General features: G+C 37.3%; 1 protein-coding gene across 1 annotated transcript in view; it reads left to right on the forward strand.

Annotated features, from left to right (window-relative positions):
- The window catches only part of ABCA12 (ATP binding cassette subfamily A member 12), a 165389-nt gene that overhangs the window by 39501 nt on the left and 101347 nt on the right, over window positions 1–24541 (forward strand). Inside the window, exons 3-5 of the mRNA XM_054586173.1 lie at window positions 13309–13462; window positions 21972–22063; window positions 24131–24228. Coding sequence (XP_054442148.1) covers window positions 13309–13462; window positions 21972–22063; window positions 24131–24228 — 344 coding nt within the window. The remainder of the gene's footprint in view (window positions 1–13308; window positions 13463–21971; window positions 22064–24130; window positions 24229–24541) is intronic.

The raw sequence follows: 24541 nt of genomic DNA on the forward strand, positions 1-24541 counted from the left end.
CTCTCCACCCCCTGACCTCCCCCCACCAACTAGCTGTCTTCTGCTTTCATCTATGAGTCTGTCTCAGTTTTGAGTGTTAGTTCAATATTCCCGTGTTTATTTTATATATGTACTACATATTTATATACATGACCACTCATATAATATTATCTTGAAGGGTTTTTAAAGATTCTGTGATTTCTTAATCACATTTAATTTCATTGTTGTTGTTGAACCAGTTGAGTTTTTTCCTCCTTGCAGCTAGGGAGAGGGCACACCATGAGGAACTGTGGCATCTCAGTAAGAGGGCATTAGAAAGAAGCTGTTGGAGGATTTGGACTTGGGGCGATAATTGAGGAGGGTCCTAGGAAGCAGGGCTTTGTCCTGAAATGGGTTCTGTCAGGAATCAGGGACAATTCGATAATTCTTTGCAGAAGAGAATTTTTCCGTACAAGGAAAGAAAATTTCCTTGTACATAGAAGGTCAGGTAGATCATTTTCTTCTTCTCTTATTAAAAACAGTGCTGCCCTGAACCTTTATTTTATATGTCTCCTAGTACAACTACATGAGTTTTTTTCAGTTTTACTGATATATAATTGACATATACTATTAGTTTCAGGTGTACAACATAAGGGTTTGACATATATATACTCATTGTGAAATCATCACCACAATAAATTTAGTTATATCTATGGTTATATATATCTATATCACATGGGTACAACTATTTTGGGTTTTTTTTTTGTGATGAGAACTTTTAAGAATACTCAGCAACTTGCAAATGTGCAATACAGTATTGTTAACTATAAACACTATAATATATATTAAATCTCCAGGATTTACCTTATAACTGAAAGTTTGTACCTCTTGACCATAGGTTCTTAAACTTTATATAAATGATACCCTTCTCTAGAATCTTTTGTGTTATGCCTTTTAGGCTGAACATTATGGTTTGCTCAGCATTGCATTTTGTATGTCTATCTCCATCGATTTATGCCGCTTGAGGGTATTCATTTTGACCACATACTCCATGTATAGATGTTTCCCATCTATCCATGGTCTTTTGATGAGCATCTTGTACTTTTTCTAATTTATTTCCAATAGTATCATGATGGATATTCTTTTATGTCTCTTTGGGCGCATGTGCCCATGTCTTCAGGTTATATACCTGGAGCTATGCATATTTTAAACTTTGTCACATGAGGTCAAATGCTTCCCACAGTGGACATGCTGTAAGTTCTGTTTTCCCAGCCACAGAATCAGAGTGCCCACTGCAGCATGTCTCCCCTCACACTTGATGTTGTCAGGCTTTTTAATTTTTGCCAATTTGTTAGGTATAAAATAAAATGTTGTGGCTTTAATTTGTAGTTTTCTGAAGTATTTTCTTTTCAGAGAAAATAACCTTTTCCCCCTCATTTTGTTAGTTTATTTGTTCATTAAATTACACATATAAGTGAAATTTTATGGTACCGTATTTTGCTGTGTATATTGTGCACTGTTTTGCCCAAATTTTTGAGGGAAAAATAAGGATGTACATTATACACGGGTATAATGATTATATACCATGGGTATAATAATGTATAATGCACACAATAATATGAGTGCACATTATACATGGTGAAATATGTTATTATCTCTCTTTCTCTGACTGGCTTATTTCATTTAGCAATAATATCCAGGTTCATACAGCTGTCCCAAAAGATAAGAATTCCTTCTTTTTTACGGCCAAGTAGTATTGCATTGTATAAATGTACTATAGCTTTTTTATCTACCCATCTATTGATGGGCCCTTGGGCTGCTTCCAAATCTTGACTAGTGTAAATAATGCTGCAGTGAACATAAAGCTGCATGTATTTGCTTGAATTAGATTTTCGGGCTTCTTTGGATGTATCCCCAGAAGTGGAATCCCTGGGTCAAAAGACAGATCCATTTTTAATTTTCTGAGGTAACTCCATACTGCTTTCCACCATGTCTGTACCAATCTGAAGTTCTCTTTCCTTCATACCCTCACTAACACTTGTTTGTTGATTTATTGTTGACGGCCATACTAGCACGTATGAGATGATGTTTCACTGTGGTTTTAATATGCATCTCTCTGATGATTAATGATGTTGATTATCTTTTTGTATGTCTATTGGTGATCTGTATGTCCTCTTTGGAGAAGTATCTATTCAAGTCCTTTGTCCATTTTTTTAATTGGATTGTTGATTTTTTTGGTGTTGAGTTGTATGAGTTCTTTATACATTTGGCATATTAACCCCTGAACTTTTTCTTAGAAAAAATACAAAACACTAATTGCTATGTTAGTAATTTTGACTGTACAACTTAGGAAAATACCATTGGGAAATTTTTCCCTGATTTTTCCCGCTTTCCTTTCTAATGAGATAGGTTTGATGAAAAATGGTCATATGTTGAGGGAGGAAGAAGGCCAGTATCATGTTGTGACTTACAAAGCAAGTCACAGGTCACTTAAATTGTCTCTTTCTGGTTGGCAAAGGTCTTGGTAAGAGAATGTTTGGTGTAGGAAAAAGTCAAGTCTGACAAGATTTGACAAAACGATGAGCTTCTACCTCCCAGAAGCACTACCTGAAAGAAAAGCTTGCGACATTCATTTCCCACTGGCAAGCTGTCACATATATCATTTGTAAACAGATGAATATGAATACCACACACCTAAGTGTTACAGGAGCTGCTGAGGGGTGATAGGATCCAGAACCAGACCCTGCTCTTCCCCAGTGAATAGACCATCTGTTGAATTAGCAAAGTTACTAAGCTTCTGCCTTTATGGGAGTTTTTTGTTTCTTTCTGTACAATGATATTAGCAATGTATTTCACTGGCTTTATTTTTACTCATAACACACAACATTCTCTGTGATAGTAACTGAGTCATTTTCTGAATTTTAAAAAAAGTTTGTTAGTAACATACTTCTATAGACATAATTACTGAAATTTTTTTCTCTATATTATTACTCTTGGGTTACTAAGATCAGATTTTTTTAAAAAAATTTTCTTTCCATATGTTTATTTTATTTTAGGATTTAAGATTTTTAAATTATTTTTATTTATTTTTTCATTACCGTTTATCCTCCTTATACAACCCCTCTGCCCCCACAATCACTACAGTGTCGTCCACGTCCATGAGTCCTTTTCCTTTTTGCTCAATCCCTCCATCCCCTACCTCCTATATCTGTCAATCATTATTTTGATCTTATATTAAGTACTTCATACCTCAACATGGCTAATTTCCTTTTACTGGGGATTCTTCTATTTGTAATTGTTGTGATGGATGGGTAGTCTAGATTTATTTTGCCTGCCTAAGTGAGGAAATGACTCAAGGTAGAGGGTCGTGGCTGCATAATAAATCATTTGCAAAGCTGGGATTAGAAGAATGCTTTTAAACTCTTGTTCCAGTCCAGCACTTCACTCACTAGAGTAATTTCTAAAATTTCTGCCAATATGTAGCTTCTGGCAACAACTCATAACAGCCTAGTCACCAGAAAGACAAAGATTTGAGAAGATGAAGGGCACACCTTTCTGACTAACCACCAAGCAACTCTACACTATGTTCATTGCCTTGCTTGGGATTCTGTATACCGTCCGAAGATGACAGTGCCTCAACTTGGCAGTGACCCTTTGCTATGGGCGTGAAGGGAGAGTGGCCCCTGGGTTTCTTCCCAGTCCTTGCCTCCTGGTGCCACACGCCTTCAGGATGGGTCACTCACTCCCCATTAATGATGGGTCACTGAGTTGGCGAGCCACTTTCGCTGGAGCTCCTGTCCTGGCTTTGAGTCTTAACATCCTAAAACTTACCAACTTCAGCCTCACTACCTTGGCTCAACTGTAGTAATTCAGCAAGCCCCTTGGTGGGGTCAGATACTCCAGGACCCACTGAAGTACAGTTCTTGTTGCCTAAGAGGTATGATTTCTCTCTGTCTAGAAAAGCCTGTGCCTCTCCTAGTACAGTCATTTATTTTTATTTTATTTTATGCACCCTGTAAAGTAAGAAAATGGTCATTTCTTTAGTTTCTTATTTACATTCAGAATCAAATTTGCAACCAGCTTTGGATGACACGCAGACCCTTGTCTCCTATTATTGGGCTGGCTTCAGTTTTTCCTTCCCCTTGTTTGTTCTCATTCTGATTTCCTCATTACCTAATGTCTTCCCCTAATAGTGTGTGTACTTTCATAAGCCTCTCCAAATCTTTCTGGCATGCAATTCCCTTCTCCAAGCAATGTCTCAGACAACTTTTGCTGAAGGGCTCCCACGGACAAATGCTAAGGTGCTTGCTGGATTACTGTAGTTAAGCCAAGTTAGCAAAATGGTAGTTTAAAAGTAGTTTCAATATATAATGACACAAAGCAAGATACTTCCTTAAGTGAAAAGTTTCCTCCTGGGGAAAAAATAAATACATTTTCATTTCCAGGCCTCTTTAGAGTGGGGAATGCGTGAGATCATGAGTTAAGTCACTGTTTTCTGAAGTGTGCCCCATAGAATATTGTTTCCCAGGATATTATCCAGAGCTACCTTAAAAAAACAGGAAGAAAAAGAAAAAAAAGAAAGAAAGGAAGCAATATTATGTGCTCACATATGTGGAAATGTGAATTAACCAAAGTGATGCAGGATTTTTACTGAAGAACTTCTCAGAGTCTTTAATATGCAAATATATTCTGGCTTCCCCAGAACACAGAAGATAGAGTTTAGTTTTCTAAACCCATTTGGCCCCAGAGTCTGGTTTATGCAAATCCCGATGCTCCCCTGCTTCCCACTCCCCCAGCCTCCCACACTGTGATGGGAGGGGATTTCATCCTTCGTTTCTTCCCCACTAGTGCAGGCTTTGTGAGTTAACTGCCTAGATGGCTGGGTGATATTCAATGGGGCCAACACCTGGAATTGCCCATCTCTCACAAGTCAGAACAGATGTGGAGACACGGGCAGAAGCATGACTCCTCCAAAGCAACCCTCTCCATTTGCTAGATGTGAACTGATGTTGCCGGATCTGCCGAAAGGAGGCAACGTCTTCAGGGAGGGGCCGCCACCGAGGAGACTCAGCCCGTGGCTCTCAACCCACCAGCACCAGCCCAGCCATTCCAGTCATACCGACGCGTACCCAGCTTCCTGTCAACTCTTTGCTATTTGTAGGGCACTGTCCTGGTTAGTCACATGTAGGGGGAACTAGGACTAGGTTTTATAGGAAGAATGTCCTACAATAAAATAAGGATTTAAGGTTTCTTTTCTTTTAACTTTAATTTAGATTTAGAAGGAAATAAAACAGTTGCAAGATGCTGGTTGCAAATGGCCACAGCGGGCAGTTTTTTTTTTTTTTTTTTTTAATGAAGTTGTGAATCTTTGTTACTGAAAGGCAAGTTTCAGACGAGCAAAATATTAGTCACTATCAGGCCTGCCTAACAATGAGAACAGACCCTACTCACCCAAGATGAGCCGCAGAACTCAACCTTCCTGACCAAATAGGAATATTTTGAATTGTATTAATGAGATTCTTGGTTTTAAACTTTTCCAGATTCAGTGTACATGGTAGTTTTTATCGGGTACTGTTCTGTCTCCAAACCTTTAATCAAACCATTTTGTTTACAATTTAAATAGATCAGGCCATGGCCTTTGGAGTCTATCATCCAAAAGGGCCTCCTTAACATTCAGAGAGGAGGGAGGCACATCCTATCCTGGGAACTCAGTAAGGCGGATTATAAAGCCCTTTAGGCTGACCATCAAGTCCCACAGGTGCTTTAAGATCAAAGAGACACATCTGAAGCGATAGTAGGGGCCTGAGTCCAAACTACCTCATCTTCTTATCTTAAAAAATAATAATAGTAATAAGCCAAATATATAAAGAAGGCAGGGATCTTTTTCTGCCTCCTTTGCACCTGCAATGCCATATCCAATGTCCCCAAATTATCTTCACAGGGACACTTTTCGCATCTTTCATAAGCTGTTGGCTGTGATACTTTAAAGAATCTCTGAGGCATGTGGGGAATGTAGGAAAGATCCCAGCATGTAGGACACTATCTGAAATGACCCAAGGTTTGTTCTTGTTCTCTGTGGCTCCGTCCATTAAATATATGCAGATGCCAGTCTTTGGAGTAGAAGATCTCCTTACGTAATGCTTTAAGGATTAGGCATCTTGCTTCAGCCATTGCTGTCAGAAACAGTCTACCTTTTTGCGAGTGGATTTGAACTTGGAAAAGCACCTGCACTATGAAGCAAGACTTGCCTGAGGAGAATTAGGAAGAATGCGTCATGGTACCACACCCACTAAGCAAGCTGTAATTGAAGCACTACACCAGTTGACACAGGTCCATATTATGAATTACTAGGGAAAGAAACACATCATGCAATACTCTGAACCATTCATTGGCTTGAGGCACAGAGATGGGAGACCAGGTAGAGCAGCAAAGCCCCAGCCACTGCATGGAAAATAAGACAAATATTGCAACAGCAGTCTGATGAGCAATGGTAACTCATGATTCTCTGGGGCCTTTCCTCTTCCATGTTTATGGTACCTTACACAAGCTTTATCTAATTAATCTTCTCTGGGCCCTATGAGGTGGCAAGGCCCATTATCCTCAATTTCATAGATGTGGAAATAGAGATGGAGAGAGGTTAATTTACCTCTAGTGATTCAATGAATCAACAGTAAAACCAGAAGTTCTGTTTTTCAAATTCTCAGTCTGTTCACTCCAAAATGTACTGAAACTTAGCTGAACAAAATGTTGTTTTCATTATTGTCATATGTCATGTAGTTCTAGCTCTGTCTCTGGCATTTTATTTATCATGTGACCTTGAGCAAATTGCTTGTTCTCTCTGAGGTTATCTGCAAAATGGGTATAACGCTTGTCTTGCCTATTTTTACAACTGTCATGGGGCTCATATGAAATTATGATTAATTCCTTTAAAAAACCATGAAGTTTTTTTAAACCAATTTTTTACTATTTATTTTCAAATATACATTATTTTTATACATAGTATTCCTGACAAGTCAGGAAAACAAATGACTTTTACCTACATATTATTTAATGTAAGTGATGAGCTTTGAAACCAGGCCCTCTTTCTCTGTCTCACTTTCTCTCTCTCTCTCTCTCTCTCTCTCTCACACACACACACACACACACACACACACACACTAATAACCTAGTTATATTTTTTGGTGTTTAAATGAAAAAAATTTTAATAAAAGAATCAACCTTATTTAGCACCTTACTCAATACCAGATACACAGAATCTGTTCAGTAAACATTTATTGAATAAATGATAAGTGGATTTACTTTGTAGATAATAAATTCATTTGCTGAAATTATGAATGTCAATGTGTAGTAGCTAGCTTTTTGAGGAAGCCAAGATAAAGAGCCTATACCAATAAATGCTACTGGTTTTATGAATCAAAACCAATCTATCCATTTTTATAAGGCACATGAATATAATGCATTGTAATTACTATACCCATTGTTATTTTTTAATCTTACTATAATATTGGAACAAAATTTGAATCTTTGTCCAACAAATAGTAAAGATAAAAATGTAGGTTATGTTAAAGTCCCAAATCACATTGTATTCCTGAGTACTCTCAGGGGATTTATTCATTTATTGATTCATTTATTAATATAATTAATAATTGCTTGCAATGAGTCAAGCATTGTGCTAAGAACCATGTAAGTATTTTTTCTTTCATATAGCTTATTCTTTATCCAGTCTCTCAAAAAGGGCAATTTCTTTGAGTTAGTGTCCATCTGTGGATTCAAAGTCTTATTGGTACTTAACCTTTGACTAAGGTCTCCTTGGGCCACAAAAGTTAAAAACAAAACAAAACAAAACAAAAAAACCCTTCTTCCGAGGGACTGGAATTAGAAATGTATTTGATCTTACCTGGTGATAGGCAGGGGAACAGGACACCTCCCCTCAGAGAACAGCCGATCCTATAAAAGGAAGGTGCATATGAAGGAGAACAGTAACAATCCTGTGGGTCCCTGACACACTTTTCAGAATAACTTGAAAGACTAGCTTCATGTCATTGATAATTTTAATTATGTCTTTAAAAATGTAGTGGAGAACAAAGTATACCCAAAAACTACAAGGAGGATAGAAAGACTTACTTTAATAAAACACTACAAATATAATTCTGAGATTAATTTCTTTCTCCATATTTTCTTTATTCATATGTGGTTATTTGATTATTTGTAGGTGATGCTTCCGGACATGCTCATCTCATTTTGCACTCTTGTTATGGTGGCAGGGTTTTGTTTTTTTTTTTTGTGGTGTTTAACAAAGAGTTTTATCATTTGTCTGATTAGAAGTCTTCATACTTATTCTTCCCGTGTGACTCTGTATCCAAAAAACTTAAGAAACTTCCAAATGAATAACTTCATATTTTTAAAAAGTCAGATATTTCCTTTTAAGATTTCTCATTTATGTCTTCATTGGGATGAAGACCAAATTCTTTTCACCTGAAAACACAGAAATACCACCTATGTTCAGCTCTGTCTTGCTTTGAGAAAAACACAAAGAAACACAGTGGAAGTTCTCCAATTCTACCATACTATAATACCTACAAATGTCACTCAGGCAACCTAGACAAAGCTTCTTGAGCCTAATGGTGTCACACAGAAGTGGCTTCATTACTGAAAATACTGTGACATTTCTTTCTTTAATAATATAATAAACAGAAAGTAGCACTTCTGTAGACAGTTCCAATAAGCAGTGTGCTCCTGAATTTATTATGGAAGTGGGTAAAAATCCTTCTCTGGGGGCGAAAAAGGAAAAGGAGTAAAGGAGGATGTTGGAAGAATACGCGTTCTTGACTGTCAGTGAGTAAAAGAGAGAGAGGAGTAGCAGGAGGAAGAGAGAAGAGGAATTGGAAACAGTAAATAAAGGAGGTGGTGAGTGGAAAGGAAAGACTAAAAGGTAGGGGAGTAGAGGAAAAGGGATATTAAGTAGATTAGATGAGATGAGAAAAGAACAGACATGAAAACAAGAAATGAACAAGGCAGGAGAGGGAGAGGAATGGGTGTAAGAAAGGTCATACTTCCAAGAGTCAACAAACTACAGCCAGTAGGCCAAACCCAGCCTGTCGTCTTTTGTGTAAATAAAGTTTTAATGAATAAACCAGGCCCATCGATGTACCATTGTTTATGACTGCTTTCGTGATACAATGCCAGAGTGGAGTAATTGTGATGGAGAGAGTAGATTGTTTATAGCCCAAAACTTAAAGTATTTACTTTCTGGCTCTTATGAAAAAGTTTGCAGTCTAATCCAGTTGTTTTCAAACTTTATCATGCAAAAGAATTGCCTGGAGGGCTTATTAAAATATAGATTGCTGAATCCCACCCCCAGGGTTTCTGATTAAGCATATGTGGGGTGGGATCTCAAATGTTCGTGTCTAATAAGTTCCCAAGTGATGCTGATGCTGTTGGTCCAGGGACTACACTTTTAGAACCATTTTTCTAATCTTTACATTTTATCACACTAAGATTGTTCTGGATAAGAGCCTTTGTACAGAAAGAGAAAGGAAAATCAACCTTGCTCTCTCTATTAGGTAAAGATAGATATATTGCTTGATATCACAATTGTTTACAAAGTATCTATTTTTTTAAATCTTTAGAACTGGATCTGATTGTAAGGCTGGTTTCATTCTTAATGAAAAATAAATTTGACTTAGTTGAACCCTTAGGTAATTGAAGGTTTGTTCCTAAAAATGTTTTCTAGTATGGTTTGATTTAACTCCCTGAAATAACATTGGTTTCTTTCAAAGTCATTACTGGTCTGTGTCAGTAAGTGGACGTTCTCCATTCGATGAGGATGACCTTTCCCCACCCATGGATGATGGCTCAGACAACCTCGCTGCCTCTGCCTGGAGCCCATTGAAAATTAAGCCATAGGGCTTGGAATTTTGCTTCCCACCTACCCCACCTCACTCCCAGACTACACCAGAGTCTTCTGACTCTAATTTCTCCATGAAATTGCAAGTCCTTCAATGGATTTTTTCCTAGAGATGGGAATAAACGTTGTCCTGGGAATAAACGTTGTCCAGGGAATGAGAACTTCGGAAATTATTCTAAGGCCTTTACCCTGCCTAAGCACTCCATCCCAAGACCCTGAAATTTTTCTCTCCTGCTATTAGTGCTGTGGTTTGCACAGTTAAGATCTTTATTTGTGTCCTTATATCTGTGTTCTGGGTGTGAATTTGGGCAACCAATTATTAGCCTTAAGTTGGTATGATTCATGCTTGATGCATGAAAGTTCTGTGAGGGATAGAGAATGTTTCTCTGTTCCCTGCATTCTAGGATTGAGAATATAAAGAGGAACATAATTTTAAAACTTGAAAGTGCCAGGGACACCTTCAGAATAGAATGAGTTCAACTTAGTGTTAGCGGCTCTTTCAAATGTGTGATTGGTTTCATTCTACCATTGCTCTGAGTGGTTAGTCCCTTGCACACATAACTGAGATGGACAGAAGACTGAAGATTTATTTTTTTATAAGAAATCTTCAATAGTATTTAATATTAGTTAATTCTGCTTTAATTCTAGAGGATTTATAGTTTTGTGAAAATTTGGTGTGTATGAAAAAATATATTATGGACATCAAAGAAGGATGAATGATGTAAATAAATGTATGTTACATGAATAGCATAACATATGGAATACAGTAGATGCTTAACAAATCAGTGCTCTTGTTGCTGCAACAGGTCTTTTTGTCTTAGTGAGAGTATGGTTCTTCAAAAAAATGATGATAAAATAAATAATGCCCGATATCCATGCTCTGCATGACACGTGTTTAGCTGAAACTTGTGTGCATCTAAACCAATCCCTCCTTTGCATAAACCCATTATGACTGGTTAAATGTCAGTTATCCATAAAACTGTACAAAGCGTATACCGTCTGTACTTTGAACACCATGGGAACATGTTTTTTAAAAAAAAATCCTGAGCCCGGGTTGGTGTGCCTCAGTGGATTAAGTGCCAGCCTGCAGAGCAAAGGGCCTCCGGCTCGATTCCCTGTCAAGACACACGGCTGGGTTGTGGGCCAGGGCCCCACTAGGGGGCGCACAAAAGAGAACCATACATTGATGTTTCTCCACCTCTCTTTCTCCCTCAGTTCCCCTCTCTCTAAAGATAAACAAAGAAACAAACAAACAAATAAATAAATCCTAAGATGAATTTTCCTCTTGAGTAGCCATATATATAATTAATCACATCAAAGAATATTGTGGGTTTAAGTTCTTTCAAAGTTTTCTCTAATAATTTGCAAATTGTAATCAATGCCAGAAAAAGTAAAATAGGATGTAACATGCCATGCCACGTCTTCTCAGGTACTTTTTCCACAACACCTTTTTCCTTTTTTTCCTCTCTTCCTCTTACAGTATGGCTTCTCTCGAGCTTCCATTGTTTTTGGTGCTGCCTGGCTCAGTCATACCATCACCTTGATAAGTGGCATAGAACAGAAGGGTCATTGTGTTTGTTGCCCTTCTATCTGCCATCCACTTAAACAACCCCAGTGCACGTGTTTGGGGTGGAATAGGAATTAGCCCATTTGCAGACCCACACGCAGAGTAAGCTGCCACAGTTTCAATCTGTGTAACAGGGTGGAATACCATTAAGAATGAAATTCCACTGCAGAATTGTAAAGGTCAGGCTGCATGCAGTTCACTGTGGCAGAATTTTGCTATAGAGGGATGACGTGAAACGCTAACAGGCAATTTGACTGCTACTCTCCAGCTTATTGAAGGGAATGTACTATAATGAAAATATTCCAAGTTCGCTGCAATTTTCTCTTAGATTTAATATTAGAAGAGACACTGGTCTTTCTGGTGTCAGAAAGAGAAGCTGCTTAGAAGGAAGTGCTGAATAGTCAGGTTGAATTGTCTTTCTTATTTCCTCTGCATTTTCAAAGCTTTATTTCAACTGGTATGATTTTATGTATTAGGTATTTCTATGACTGCTATAACAAATCACCACAAACTCTGTGTCTTAAAAAAAAAAACCAACTTATTATTTTACAGTTATGGAGGTCGGAAGTTCAAAATTTAGTCTTAGCGCTTAAAACGTATAGTGTTGGTAGGGAGGCCTTCTCTCTGGAGGCTGCAGGACAATCTGTTGTCTTGCATTTCCCAGCTTCCGGGGGTCACCACGTTCCTTGACCCTTGTCACTTCTCAGTACACCATCTTCAGATCTTTCTCTCTCTTCTTTTCTTCTGGCAAACTTTCCTATTGTCCCTTTTCTTCTATTTCCAATTTTCTTTCTTTGTGTAACTGTATGTAAGTTACATGAATCAAATATCTCTATTATTCTCTCTGCTAATATATTAGTTCATGCTTAGCCATGTCACTCTTTTCTTTCCTTTTTTCCTTTTTCCTCTTTCTTTTTATAATGAAAACACACTCTTTTTTAACAGATTCATGAGGAAGTTAAGGTTTTGCTTTTTAGTTTTCAGTTTGGAATTACAGTTCCTAAATCTGCCTTCTTAGAAAGTTCAGTGTCCCCATGTTCCCCGCCAGAGGGAAGAATCTAGAGTTTTGACACCAGAACTTATTGTGGAAAGATTTTAACTTCATAATTTGCCTATTGCCTTGACTCATGTGTGTGTCATCTTCATATTTTATAAAACAAGTGTTAAAGTAAAGGCTACAAAACCCTTTACTCTCATTCTTGTTTTCTGTGACATTAGTATAGAGGAAACTCTGCATATTCATTCACATCATTATTACTATTTTTTAAATAGAAAAAATATTGTGTGCATAGGATAATTAATTTTGCTCATACATTAAATTTTGAGGAGAATAAAAATATTTCCTCATAGCTGGAAGATTGGCTACTTTTATAATGACTTTAATTATAAAGGAAGACATGTACCCTGTGGGAAAAAATAGTTAATATATAGTCAAATAAAAGTAAAATTCACATGAAATATACCACCTATCGGAAAAAAATCCCTACAGGATTTTATATACGCTTATATTAATATATTTTTTTTAAAGATTAGGACTATTCTGGTCATACATTTTTCTGATTTGCTCTTTTTAATTAACAATATATTATAAACATTTTCTGTATTATTTGACATTTTTATTGGCTGCGTTGTCTTTTATCATATGGATACACTGTACTTTGCTTTTAAGACACTCTAGAAAACATTTTTGCAGCTATTTCTTTAGAATAAATCCCAGCAAGAGGAATTCATACCTTTTTTAACTCTTTTGGTAAAAAGGGACACAGAGAGTCATAATGCTGAAGGGAATGTCACCAAACAATATTACTACTTCTCTTTTCCCTTCTCGGACAAACATCAGAGTGATGTAATTGTTGTTTGCGTGTTTTAATTTCAGGTTACCTTGCTCCTCGAAACCTTCCTAGTACTGGCTTCTTCCCATTCCTGCAAACCCTACTCTGCGACACAGACTCTAAGTGCAAAGACACGCCCTATGGCCCACAGGATCTGCTTCGCAGGAAAGGGATTGATCATGCGCTATTTAAAGACAGGTAAGGGCACTTCCCAAGCATGTTCAGTCGTTTGGAGGTGTCAGATGTTATGTACTTATGAGATATCCAGAAAACCATCCTACGTTATATATATAACTTTATTTTGCATATCTACTAGTATGATGCTCTAAATATGAATGGACAAGGGGAATGCAAACTGGAATTACCATGTGTATGTGGGATTAAGCATAATCTGCTTTAGATGAATTACCCAAACTTTGCTTTTTAAATTGTGTGCCCAAGGCAGTCCTTTTTGATTTCCCTCAAAGATTCTCTGTTCCACCTCAAACTGTCAGCAACATGTTCTCCCATGACTTGATCATAAGCATAAGATTTAGGGTGATGTCAGGGGCATGATTTCATGGAAGAATTACATATTCATAGTGCTCTATCTGGTAGTTCCAGATATGACAGAAACCAAGAAATGCAAAAAAGGAAGTGAAAGGTCTAGAAATCAAAGTAATAAAATTGAAATTATACTTAATTGAACAGCATACATAATGGAATACAACTCAGTCATAAAAAAAAATAGAAAAAGAAAAATTTTACTCTTTGCAACAGTATGGATGGGCCTGGAGAATATTATGCTAAGTGAAATAAGCCAGTTAGAAAAAGATAAATACTATATGATTTTACTCATATGTGGAATCTCATGAGTGAACTAAATTAACAAGCAAAACGGAGACAGGCTCCTAGATGGAGAGGAGATGACAGCTAGTCAGGAGAGGTGAGGGGGTAGAGGGACTGAGCAAAAAGGAAAAAGGACTCATGGACATGGACAACAGTGTGGTGATTGCTGGGATAAGGGGGGTATAAGAGGACAAAATTTTCAAAGAAAAAATACAATAAAGGTTAATTTACTAAAGTTTAAAAAATGAGGTTAATGTGTATCTCACACCTTAATATGGTGTGAGAGGGAGCTGAAGAATAAAAAGAGAGAATCTAGACTATTTACAATCTCAATTTTCCATCCTGGGATTCTAAATCTGGAGAAACCCCAGGAGGCCAGCTGTCTGTAATGGAAAACAATATTGTAATCTGAATTGACCAGGAGATAATTTTGGCAGAGATATATTTTTAAGTGTCTCTCAACATGTTCTATATTTAACTATAATCAGAAATGGTTGGTTCCAAAAATTTAATTTAAATTCCTTGGTGTATAGCACCATGTCTCCTTTAATAACATCATCATGATTTTGGACATCAAATAATATGGGTGCTACTTTAAGAGAGAAAAACTATAAGCTGTGTAGCATAAAATATGAACATGTAAAGAATTGTCATGGGAAGTGATTTAAGACAGACATAATGGTTGGGTTGCTAATTCACACTGGTTTAGTTGTTTCAGTAAGTTATTTAGGCCTGATGTTTAAAACATTCTCCTATTCATTCATTGACTTTATTAATTTGTACAAGCAGTAATGACTAAGATATTTCTATGTGCCAGATGCCACTCTAGGCACTGCGACACAGGTGAATCAGACAAATTCTCTACCCTTTTGTCACTTGCACTCTAATGGAGGAATAAGCAAAAAAAAACAAAACAAAACAAAACAAAAAACAACAACAGAAAAAAACAACAAGCAAGCAAATAAATAAGCAGCATAATTACTAATAGTTAAGTGCGATAGCAAGAAAATAATGCAGGTTAAGAGGTAGAAGTTGAAAGGTGGGAATTTAATTGAGTGGTGAGGGAAGGTGGCATTTAGGTAAAGAACAACACTGATAAGGATAAACCAGCACCAGCATGTGAACATCTGGGAACAGAATGTTCCAGGCAGATAGATAGCCAATGATCCTGAGGTGGGGCAAGCATGACCATTTAGAGGAACAGGACATCAGCTAATAGGTCTAGAACATAGTGAGGAAGGATGAAACTGGCAGGGGATATGTTGAAAGGAACACAGGAGAAAGAGCATGCAGAGTCTAACACGTAGGAAAAAGGGGAAGGATTTGCCTTTTATTTTGAGTATAAAGAGATGCCATTGGAAAGTTTTAAGCAAAGAAATGATACCACATATTGTCTATAAGACTAACCTGTTCTAGGCATATATTGCACAAGCATTACCGCCACTAGCCCTAGCTGTAGTTCTATTCAAGGAGACCAAAAGCTAAGGAGAGCCTATGACCTCTTGTGCAGTCACTGTAGAGGTGAGGTGGAAGCATGGCATTCTTGGTCATTCAACCAGTTCACATCACAGATGGTCTATGGGGCCTGTTGTGAGTAGTGACTTGGTGTGATCTACGCCTATGTTCTAACAGGGGAGGTAAAATATTAAATCAATAGCAATAATAGGAGATCGTACAATGGAGAGCGCTAAAAGGCTGCTGAAGCTAGCACCCTCCGTATCTAAACTTTCAGCTGGGATAATCAGATGGCCCTTCATGAAGAGGTGTGACTTGAAATGAACATTTTGTGAATAAAGAATTAGACAAGATATGGGGAAAATTAATGTCCACTGTTTATAAATTAGATTACAGCTCTGCCTGGGCTTTCTTCTTTTCTTTCTTTTTTTTTTTTTAATACAGTAAGTATGAGGGAAATAGTTAGCAATATTTAAGTATATAAATATACCCCCCCCCAAAGGATTATGTTTCTGTGTAGCATAATAGAGAACCAAATGCATGAGAGTTGCCTGAGATAGGCCATTGAGTTAGTCTTGCAACTATGATTAAATTCCAGGTTTATTTTATCCTCTGTTGATTATATTCTCTAGACAGCTGACCATATCTGCTTTTTAAAATTTTATTCTATCCTCAGATAGATTGTCTAGCTCAAGCTGTACACTCAGTATTTTCTCTAAACTACCAAGTAATTGGAGCTTAATTTAGAAAATTATGTACAATAATAAAATTGCATTAATGATATTTCCCACCATGCTATTAACTTTTATGCTTTATATAGCATGCAGTGAAACTGAGCATGGTTACTGGGTAAGCCGTTCCACTAAATTGCTTCCCTTTGGTGAGGAAAGATTCACCAGCATAGCCTCATTAAAAGACAAAACAGTCTTCCTTTTCTGTTTTGTAAGTGAGGCTAAAAATTCCATCTTCGGCCTCATCAAAAGAGGCCCACCATGTTTATTGTAATAGGATGCTCTCTGAAGGACCTGACGATCACAAGACAGTCACTATTTGCTGGCCAGCTGCCAAGGGTGCTTTGATGTATTTTTGCATTGGCACCAGCCTTCTCCTTCTGTTATTAAATTCATACTTCTCTAGGCATTAACTTCAGGAGGTGCTTTAAAAATAAAATCTAGCACTATACTCAGCACCAATTCTAAATAGCTGTCTGAAAGAAAGAAATGATTGCATTTGTGGTTTTCTTCCTCATTTGCACGATGATGAGCCAACATCACAGGACTCACCGGTGTGGTCCTTCCACCCTGCACTGCCTCCAAGAATACCTCAGAACAGTGGGCGACCTGGCTGTGCTACAGCTCACACAGCCGACGAATGGCAAAGGTCATCCTCCAGAACTCACAGGGCCATTATTTGGAAAAGTGATTCCTCATTCCTGCATTCCTGTAGGGGAACTGCCTCTGTGGATTCGCTCCCCATCGATGTCATGTCAACGCTCATCCATGACCCATGATTCCCAAATTCAGATCTCTGTTCCTTTTAAAAGGTCACTATAGAACTTGAAACATAGCTAATCAGATTTTGCTCAGGGACAGTTTTAAACTGCCAAGGCTTTTGTTTAGTATTTTAAAAATATGTGTTTAGGAACTGACCTGAAGATATTCTTGGGGTTGTAAGGTAGCAGGAAGTAAAGAAGCATATATCCTCATTTGGCTATAAAGATGTAGTAGGATGTATAGGTCAACTACTGGGCTGTATTAATTTTAGAGCAATTTGTAACCATTTAGTAAGCATTTTAGTGAGTATTCATGTAAAACAAAGGCTAAGATTTTATTTATTAAAAAACAAAGTAGAAGGATGGCTTAACTGCCATGCATATATATAGTACAGTCAAAGACTCTCCTAATATCAAATACCCTAAGACAAAGCAGCATATGAAGGTATTTCTAAGTCTTAACATCTTAATTTATATGAGTTGTCGATTGTTAAGTGGGTAGGTGGGATTATATCTGAAGCATGGATGGCCCTGAAGAAATAAAGTCAGGATGATATACAAGAAAATAGTGAAAGAAAATTAAATTTTTCTATAAATGACTTCTACTTGGGGGTAGGCAGTAAGGACAACTGCATCAAATCACTGAGAGGACCTCAGTGCCACTACAGGGTCCTTATTTGTAGTTACAGGTCAATAATGAATGTCACTTGCACATTCATGAGACCAAAGTGGTTCTAGGGCTCATCCCACATCTTCTTTTCAGGTGTTACTAGATACCCATGTACCTCTAATTATCGGGGGGAAAGGGAAGAAAATAAATAAAGAGTTAACTAATCCTTAGAGACAAAAAAACAAAAAAAAGAATATTGGAATTTTCTTTCCAGGATTTGCCATATGTGTGTTTCCTGGTAGGTATTCCTTTTATAGCAGACAGAATGTGCCATGGCACACATGGATACCACCTACACAGGTAGTCTTTCCACTCACAGGAAGTACAAAGACACCCAGTAGACATGCATAAGATGCTATAGAATTTATAGAAATGTGACATTTCCCAAATGTAACTGCTGGTCGACATGTCTGAGAAGCAGTAAAATCTACCCTGGGCCGACTTTCCCTCCCAATATCTTAACTTTAACATTTTGAATCCAAGATGTTTCTTTTATTGACTTGCCTTGCAAAATTGAGCCCTTTGAGTACCATTGAGGCAGAATCAACCTCTTTAGCACCTTCAAGCCGAGGCCCTCAGCCATCTCCATGCTACTCTACGTGCGGTTGTGTCCAATAAAAGTAGTTCAATGGTGCTGTGAGCCCCTTGGAGTTTTGATTCAGTACTTCTCATGTCATCAAGAACGTTGAATTTTCTGGATTCAGGTTAGCTTATATCCTGGGTTCAGGGTCATCTAATTTTGCATGATGTTCTAAAATAACTCCAAGGGGTATCCATCATGAGATAGGTTCTCTGTCGTTTCCTTAGAATTATTCAGAGTTCCTGAATGGGACTTGTAAGTCTCCTGAGCAGATTTTAGGAAGGGGATTTAGGGATGAGTCATCATACAATAAATCCATATCTGTCATAGCCTATAGGAAGGTTTCTTGACCTCAACGTTATTGCTACTTGCAAACAGATAATTCTTTTTCTTTTTCTTTTTTCTTTTCCTTTTTTTGCGCTGTACACTGTAGGATGTTTAGCAGCATCCTTAGCTTCTGCCTCTTCCCACTAAATGCTAATAATACCACTCCCTTTCAGTTGTGACAATCAAATATGTCTCCAGGCATTGCCAAACATCCCCTGGAGGTGGGGGAAGGAAAAGTGTCCACAGTTGATACCCAATGGCCTAGTGAAAGAGTAAAGGACAAAATTTAAGGTAGCAAGGGGTTTGAATTAAGGTTATGATTCTAGAATCTTGCTCTCTAAGAAACACAAATGACAACTCTGATTTAGTAGCCCCTGTAATGTGTTCCCATTGTTCCCCATGCATGTTTTTACTCAGCTAATGCAATTAATGCATAATTCCTGGTTTTCTTATTTGTCTTATCCATTATATTATATATGGTGGGAACTTAATACATGTTGGTGAGTTAATGAATGAATGTGGTGGGTACAATGAAAGATTACACATTAGGGTCTGCAGTGTCATCCCTGGGATTTTTCCTCTTTCAAGGACCTTTGCAGAACCAGGTATACAACAATGGAGGACAGAGCAGGCTATGTAAAAAAGATGCCTCCTTAGCTTTCAATTCTTCCAGATGATGGTCTTTATTATCTAGTACTTAATGCTTGTCATGTGCTAAACACCCTACCACCTACCAACGCATCATAGAGTTATCTGAAGAATTGTAAAGTTGAAGAAGTAGGCTGATAAAAAAAAATTACTTAATCAGCCATCTGATCTTGTTGTCCAGAACTGTGCTAGGTGTTTGGAATAAAAAGATGGATGAGACATGGTGTCTACTTCCAAAAATATCACAGCCTAAAATGGAGAAGTGGTAGGAATAGGGTACACAAACAAACATAAAACACTTAAAAGTGGTATAAAATAAGTAGGCAGAAGTGCTTAAATTGTGTCACATAAAAAGTGTAGTTTCTCACCTATCATTTGGAGTGTGTGGTGCTCTGTAGGTATTGTCATGCTAATCACAGAGTTCTGAGATTACCATTATTAACTCAGCAAGACTGGCTATCTTCCTGCCCTCCCATAGTAATTCAATGGAGAGTTAATAGAATTAATTACATTTGCTTGGGGGAAGTAGCTATATTTCAACTTATAGCTTTAATTTATCTTTTTACCCACACTGCTCTCTGTTTTACATTTATTTTATGGTTTCCATTTTAAAAGTTGAAAAACTAGTTTTGTGTGTGTGTGTGTGTGTGTGTGTGTATGCACTGGCAGCGGACACATGCCATCATACTACACACTGTAAATGCAAAATAAAACTGAGGAAAATTTGCAGGCAGATAAACATTAAAGCACACACAATATCCTGAGGTCTCATCCCTACAAAAAGACCAGCCAAGACCACATAAAAGGCAATAGGTCACTTCCTCACTCCTGTTATATACAAGTCATTCACGGGTGACCATGGAATATAGACACTTCCTGATTAAGGACAGGCCTTGTTAGTAAAGAGGCCACCTTATCCCGAAACATCCATTTTACTGTTGAGCAAATTCAGAACTGCAGAGCCAGTGGCTTGCTGGGGAGGCATGAGCTTGTGTTCCTTCATGTTGAAAGAACAGAAGTTTCAGAGCTCTTAGCTGAGTGAGGGAAGGGGGGCAAGGTGTCCTCCGCTGAGTCCATGCAGCTTTTGCTTCTCCAAGCTCACACCTTCTTAGTCTCCTAGTCCTTCTTCTTTTCTCCTCCCTTCCGTTTATTATTCAGTCTCGTTTGGTTCTTGCTCTTTTTTTATTCCTTTTGATCTTTGTCATTCTCCCTTTGGTTTTTGTTGTTGTCCCTAATCCTTAAAATTTTTAAGAAGGCAGTGTTTCCTTATATTTTCAAAAATGTGTTGATATTCAATAGTCTCCCTTATAGTGTTTCAAGCAGAACTAAAAGAAAAGGTTGATAAAAAGAAAAATGAACCTGACTTCTTCAAATTTTCTAACACTTCTGTATGAGTGAAGGGAAAGAGTTCAGGTCAGTTCTTACTTTTATCTGAAAGCTTCCCATCCAAATAGTGAACATAAGGAATGTAAAAAGAATTGGGGAAATACAGTCATGGTCATGAATAATTCAAATATACATTAAGAATGCAGAACTTCTGATACAACCAGCACATTTTAAAGAGAATATTGAAAAAACACTAGGGAATGAAAACAAATATCACCTCTTCTTATCATGTGTACTAAAAGGACACTGGAAAAAAAAGACTTTTTTTTTTCCAGTTATAAGTCACACAGTACCCTGGAACCAAGATGCAGATCTTGTTTCTAAAAAGGAAGTCAAATTGCACCACAGTAGTAAGCAGAACTTCCTGCTATTCTACTGTTATCTTTTTATATCCATCTTTACGTAAGAACAACACAAAATTCACCAACTTTTAGGAATGGTGAAAAATATTCACATCCAGGTATCTGGACTGTTTTTACTCTTGAAATATATACACATTTATTTTAGGCACTTCCTTTAGGTATATCAAGTTTTCAAGGCAATATGATTATCTTCATTTTAATAATAATTAACTAAACAAGAAGTGAATTTTTTTAAAAAGAGGGTTACTAAATTGTGGGGACAACCACGAATATTTTCTTCCAAAAGCTGGTGTCATTACGTTGTACAGGGATTCTTAACACCACACTGTTATTATTACTGTGCTGATATATTCAGTACAATTTAAAATTAGCTTATATTGTTATTCCTTTAACACATTGGTGCTTCCTGTAATGATGCAAACCATAGCACCTGGAATAAATACTCCATAAATGTGTGTTCTTTTCCTTCTTCCTTAACTCTGTCTTATAAGCCTTCATCTTTGACAGTCTTCAAAATGCTGTGTCCAGTTTAACAGAGAAAATTTGTTTTATGTTTAAAGTTGACAAATAAACAGAACTTTGTTTCCATCCTTGAAGCACCCATGGACTGTTATCTATTTAGAATCCATCATCTTTTTAAAAGAAAAAAACATGTATCATAAATGCTTTTAATACTTAGCTCCAATGCCTTAAAAATAATTTATTTTCTACAAGATTAAAGTAAAAATAACTATTTTAAACCTTGTCTAAGTCATTTTCTCTGAGTAAGATTTAGTTTGTATCATATCTTATATATTTATTGTTGTATGGTTAGGTGAGCTCTGCCATTAAAATCCTAGAAAGTAGATTAAAAATGTGAAAGTTCTCCGAGAGCTCTGGAGTCTGCCACATAACACATTGCTATAACTAACTGAAATTAATGTGGGCAAAGTTATAGAGTTCTTGCTTTTTTTCTTTAGTGCAATTCTGAGAAAGTCATCCAACCTGCAGAAGGACAGCAATTTATCACTCCAGAGCACCGAAGCTCCAGGAGGAAGACATGCATCGCCGGGTAAGCTAGCCTCTTCCTCCGAGTTCAGGGCAGGTCTTTGGAACAGCCGGTAAAGGTCTACTATCTAAAACAGTTTATACTTTTCGCTTTTCAGCAAAGATGGAATGCCTAGAATATTCTTAAGAGATCAAAATATTTATTATCATTGCCTAAGTGGGGAGGTGCAGTTATGCAAAATTCTCGAGAATAACTGCAAATTAAGTTGTTAGTGAAATACTCTCTGGGAGCAAAAGCCTGGCTGGGACTAATATGATGCTGAGGATTGCACTCTTAGCCAGAATTGGCTAAGGATTCTGTAATTGTTTGTAAGATGATGCTGGGATGTTAAGAAAACTCAGGGATAAAAATTATTGGGTGGAATCACTGATATTTATGCAAACTTTCCATCTTGCAGATGAGGACTAAAGGCCTACCAAGGTTAAGTGAGGAGATCACAGTCACCCAGCAGACCTGGTTCTTGAACAATGGCCAGGCCAGGACTCTTTCAATTTGACCCTTGCTCCTCCAACTGAGCCCTCACTACCACAGTTCCTGAGTGCTGTTGTGTGCTTCCCTCATTCACAGCAGGCCCATGGCCCATCAACTAGTGTGCAGGAGGCCCAGGGGCTGAGCTTTCTGAGCCTTACACCAAGTGATTCTGATGCAGGTGGTCTTGAGAAACACTCAGTAGGAGCCACAAATTGAGAATAAACTCTTGAAACAGCAGGACTGTTTCATCTATATTTGACGATATTTATTGGGTGCCTGTTATTGAGTCCCCACTGTCTTAAGGCTTGGGGACATATTAGTGAACAAAACAAAAACTCCTATATATTGGAATATGATTGTACTCTGGAAAAAAGAATAGCATAAGATACTTAAGATTTTGTGACATTAAATAACATTCTAGTATGAGTTATAAACCAAATAAAAATCGTGTGTTAATGTGGCAAAAATATGGTAGTGAGTTGTTTTGAGGAGCTAAGGTTCTGGTGTGAATGATCTGTTTGGCTGAATAGATTGCAGCACAGTAGAAATAAGAGCGTAGTGCTGTGGTCCAGTAAGCTTTGCTTTGCTCAGATTACATTTCTCGCCCTGGCCAGTCATCTCACAAACGTATTACCTTGATCTAGGGAAATCAGTTGGTAATTTTAAAAAAATTATTGTGGTGATATTAGTTAATAATACTATATAAGCTTCTATTGTACAATTCCATAATATATCTATATATTGCATTATGTGCTCACCATAGTTGGTAAAGTCTTCAGCCCTGTGAGGACTGTAATAAGGTATAAGCCATAATGATGATGGGTCACTATACCTGTCTTTTAATATTAAGACTCTTTGCTGTGAGAATAACAAAGTGTTTCTGTCCAAAATTTATAATATTTAACAGACTGGCTTAATGAACATCATGCTATAGATATGAATGCACTCTTCTAGTTAATGCCCCTAACCCAGAGCTGTCTGCCACATTCCATATAGCACTAGATGAGGTCACTTTGGGATTTACTTAAGTGGAGTACACTGTAGTCTGGACTCATTGCTTTATCCCATTTATATGACCCGAAATATCATTTAGAAACCACTTTTGGGAGGAGAGACTTTATGATCCTAAGCAGGTTTCAGCCTCCCAATTGAATAATTAAACACAAAACCATTATTACCAGATGTGCATTGGCAGATCCTTTGAACAGATGTTGGATATGATGGATCCGCGGAGCTGGTGGTGGCACCTCACATCCCCTCGGTCTGCACAGGAATGATTCAGTTTTCTATGCAGGAATATTGGTGATGAAGTTTAATGACATAAACTGGAATGAAAGCAAATCACCTCTGAAGTGACTGAAACACAGCCAAGAGCAGGCCACGACCATCACAATTTCAAGCGAAAAAAAATCCCCACAAAACTGATATAATGTACTATTTTGCCAGTATGAAACTTTCATGGAAGATGCAATTTGAGCACATTCTTGCTGTGGGGTATATGAGGGCACATATTTATGTGATATTTATGGGTTCTTATGTGAACCTGCTCATTTGTTTGTATGTGTTTAACGTTTAATCTGTTCTTTCTTTCTACTACAGCCATAGTATTTCCCAGTTCAAGTCCCAATTTGGAAAGTACTGGAACAGATACTTTTAATGGTAGTGAAGTCCTTGCCAGGATCCTTGGTTTGGAAAAGGTAATTTCACTCAGTTTTGTAATGAACTGATAATAAATAACAGTTGAACAAAAAGTAAAGGGATCTCTCAAATAGAAAGAATGTTGGGCCATCTTTCCCATTTGGAGTAATATCTCCAGAAGATTCTTTCCTTAGGAGCTCTTCAGTAAAAAAAGCTTAATTCTGAGATGTTCTGAATTCCTTCAGGTCTTGGGTGTTTATTCACTTCTCTGTTAAGTCTGTTAATCAAAGTTAATGTTTTCCTTTTATAAGAAATAAGGTACTATTATATGTGATATTTTTTATCTTCTTAATCAGGAAAGAAAAAAGCTAT

The sequence above is a fragment of the Pteronotus mesoamericanus genome, unplaced genomic scaffold (genome assembly GCF_021234165.1).
Source record: "Pteronotus mesoamericanus isolate MK-2021 breed Mesoamerican mustached bat unplaced genomic scaffold, CSHL_Meso_final contig_90, whole genome shotgun sequence".
In the NCBI taxonomy this organism is placed as follows: domain Eukaryota; kingdom Metazoa; phylum Chordata; class Mammalia; order Chiroptera; family Mormoopidae; genus Pteronotus; species Pteronotus mesoamericanus.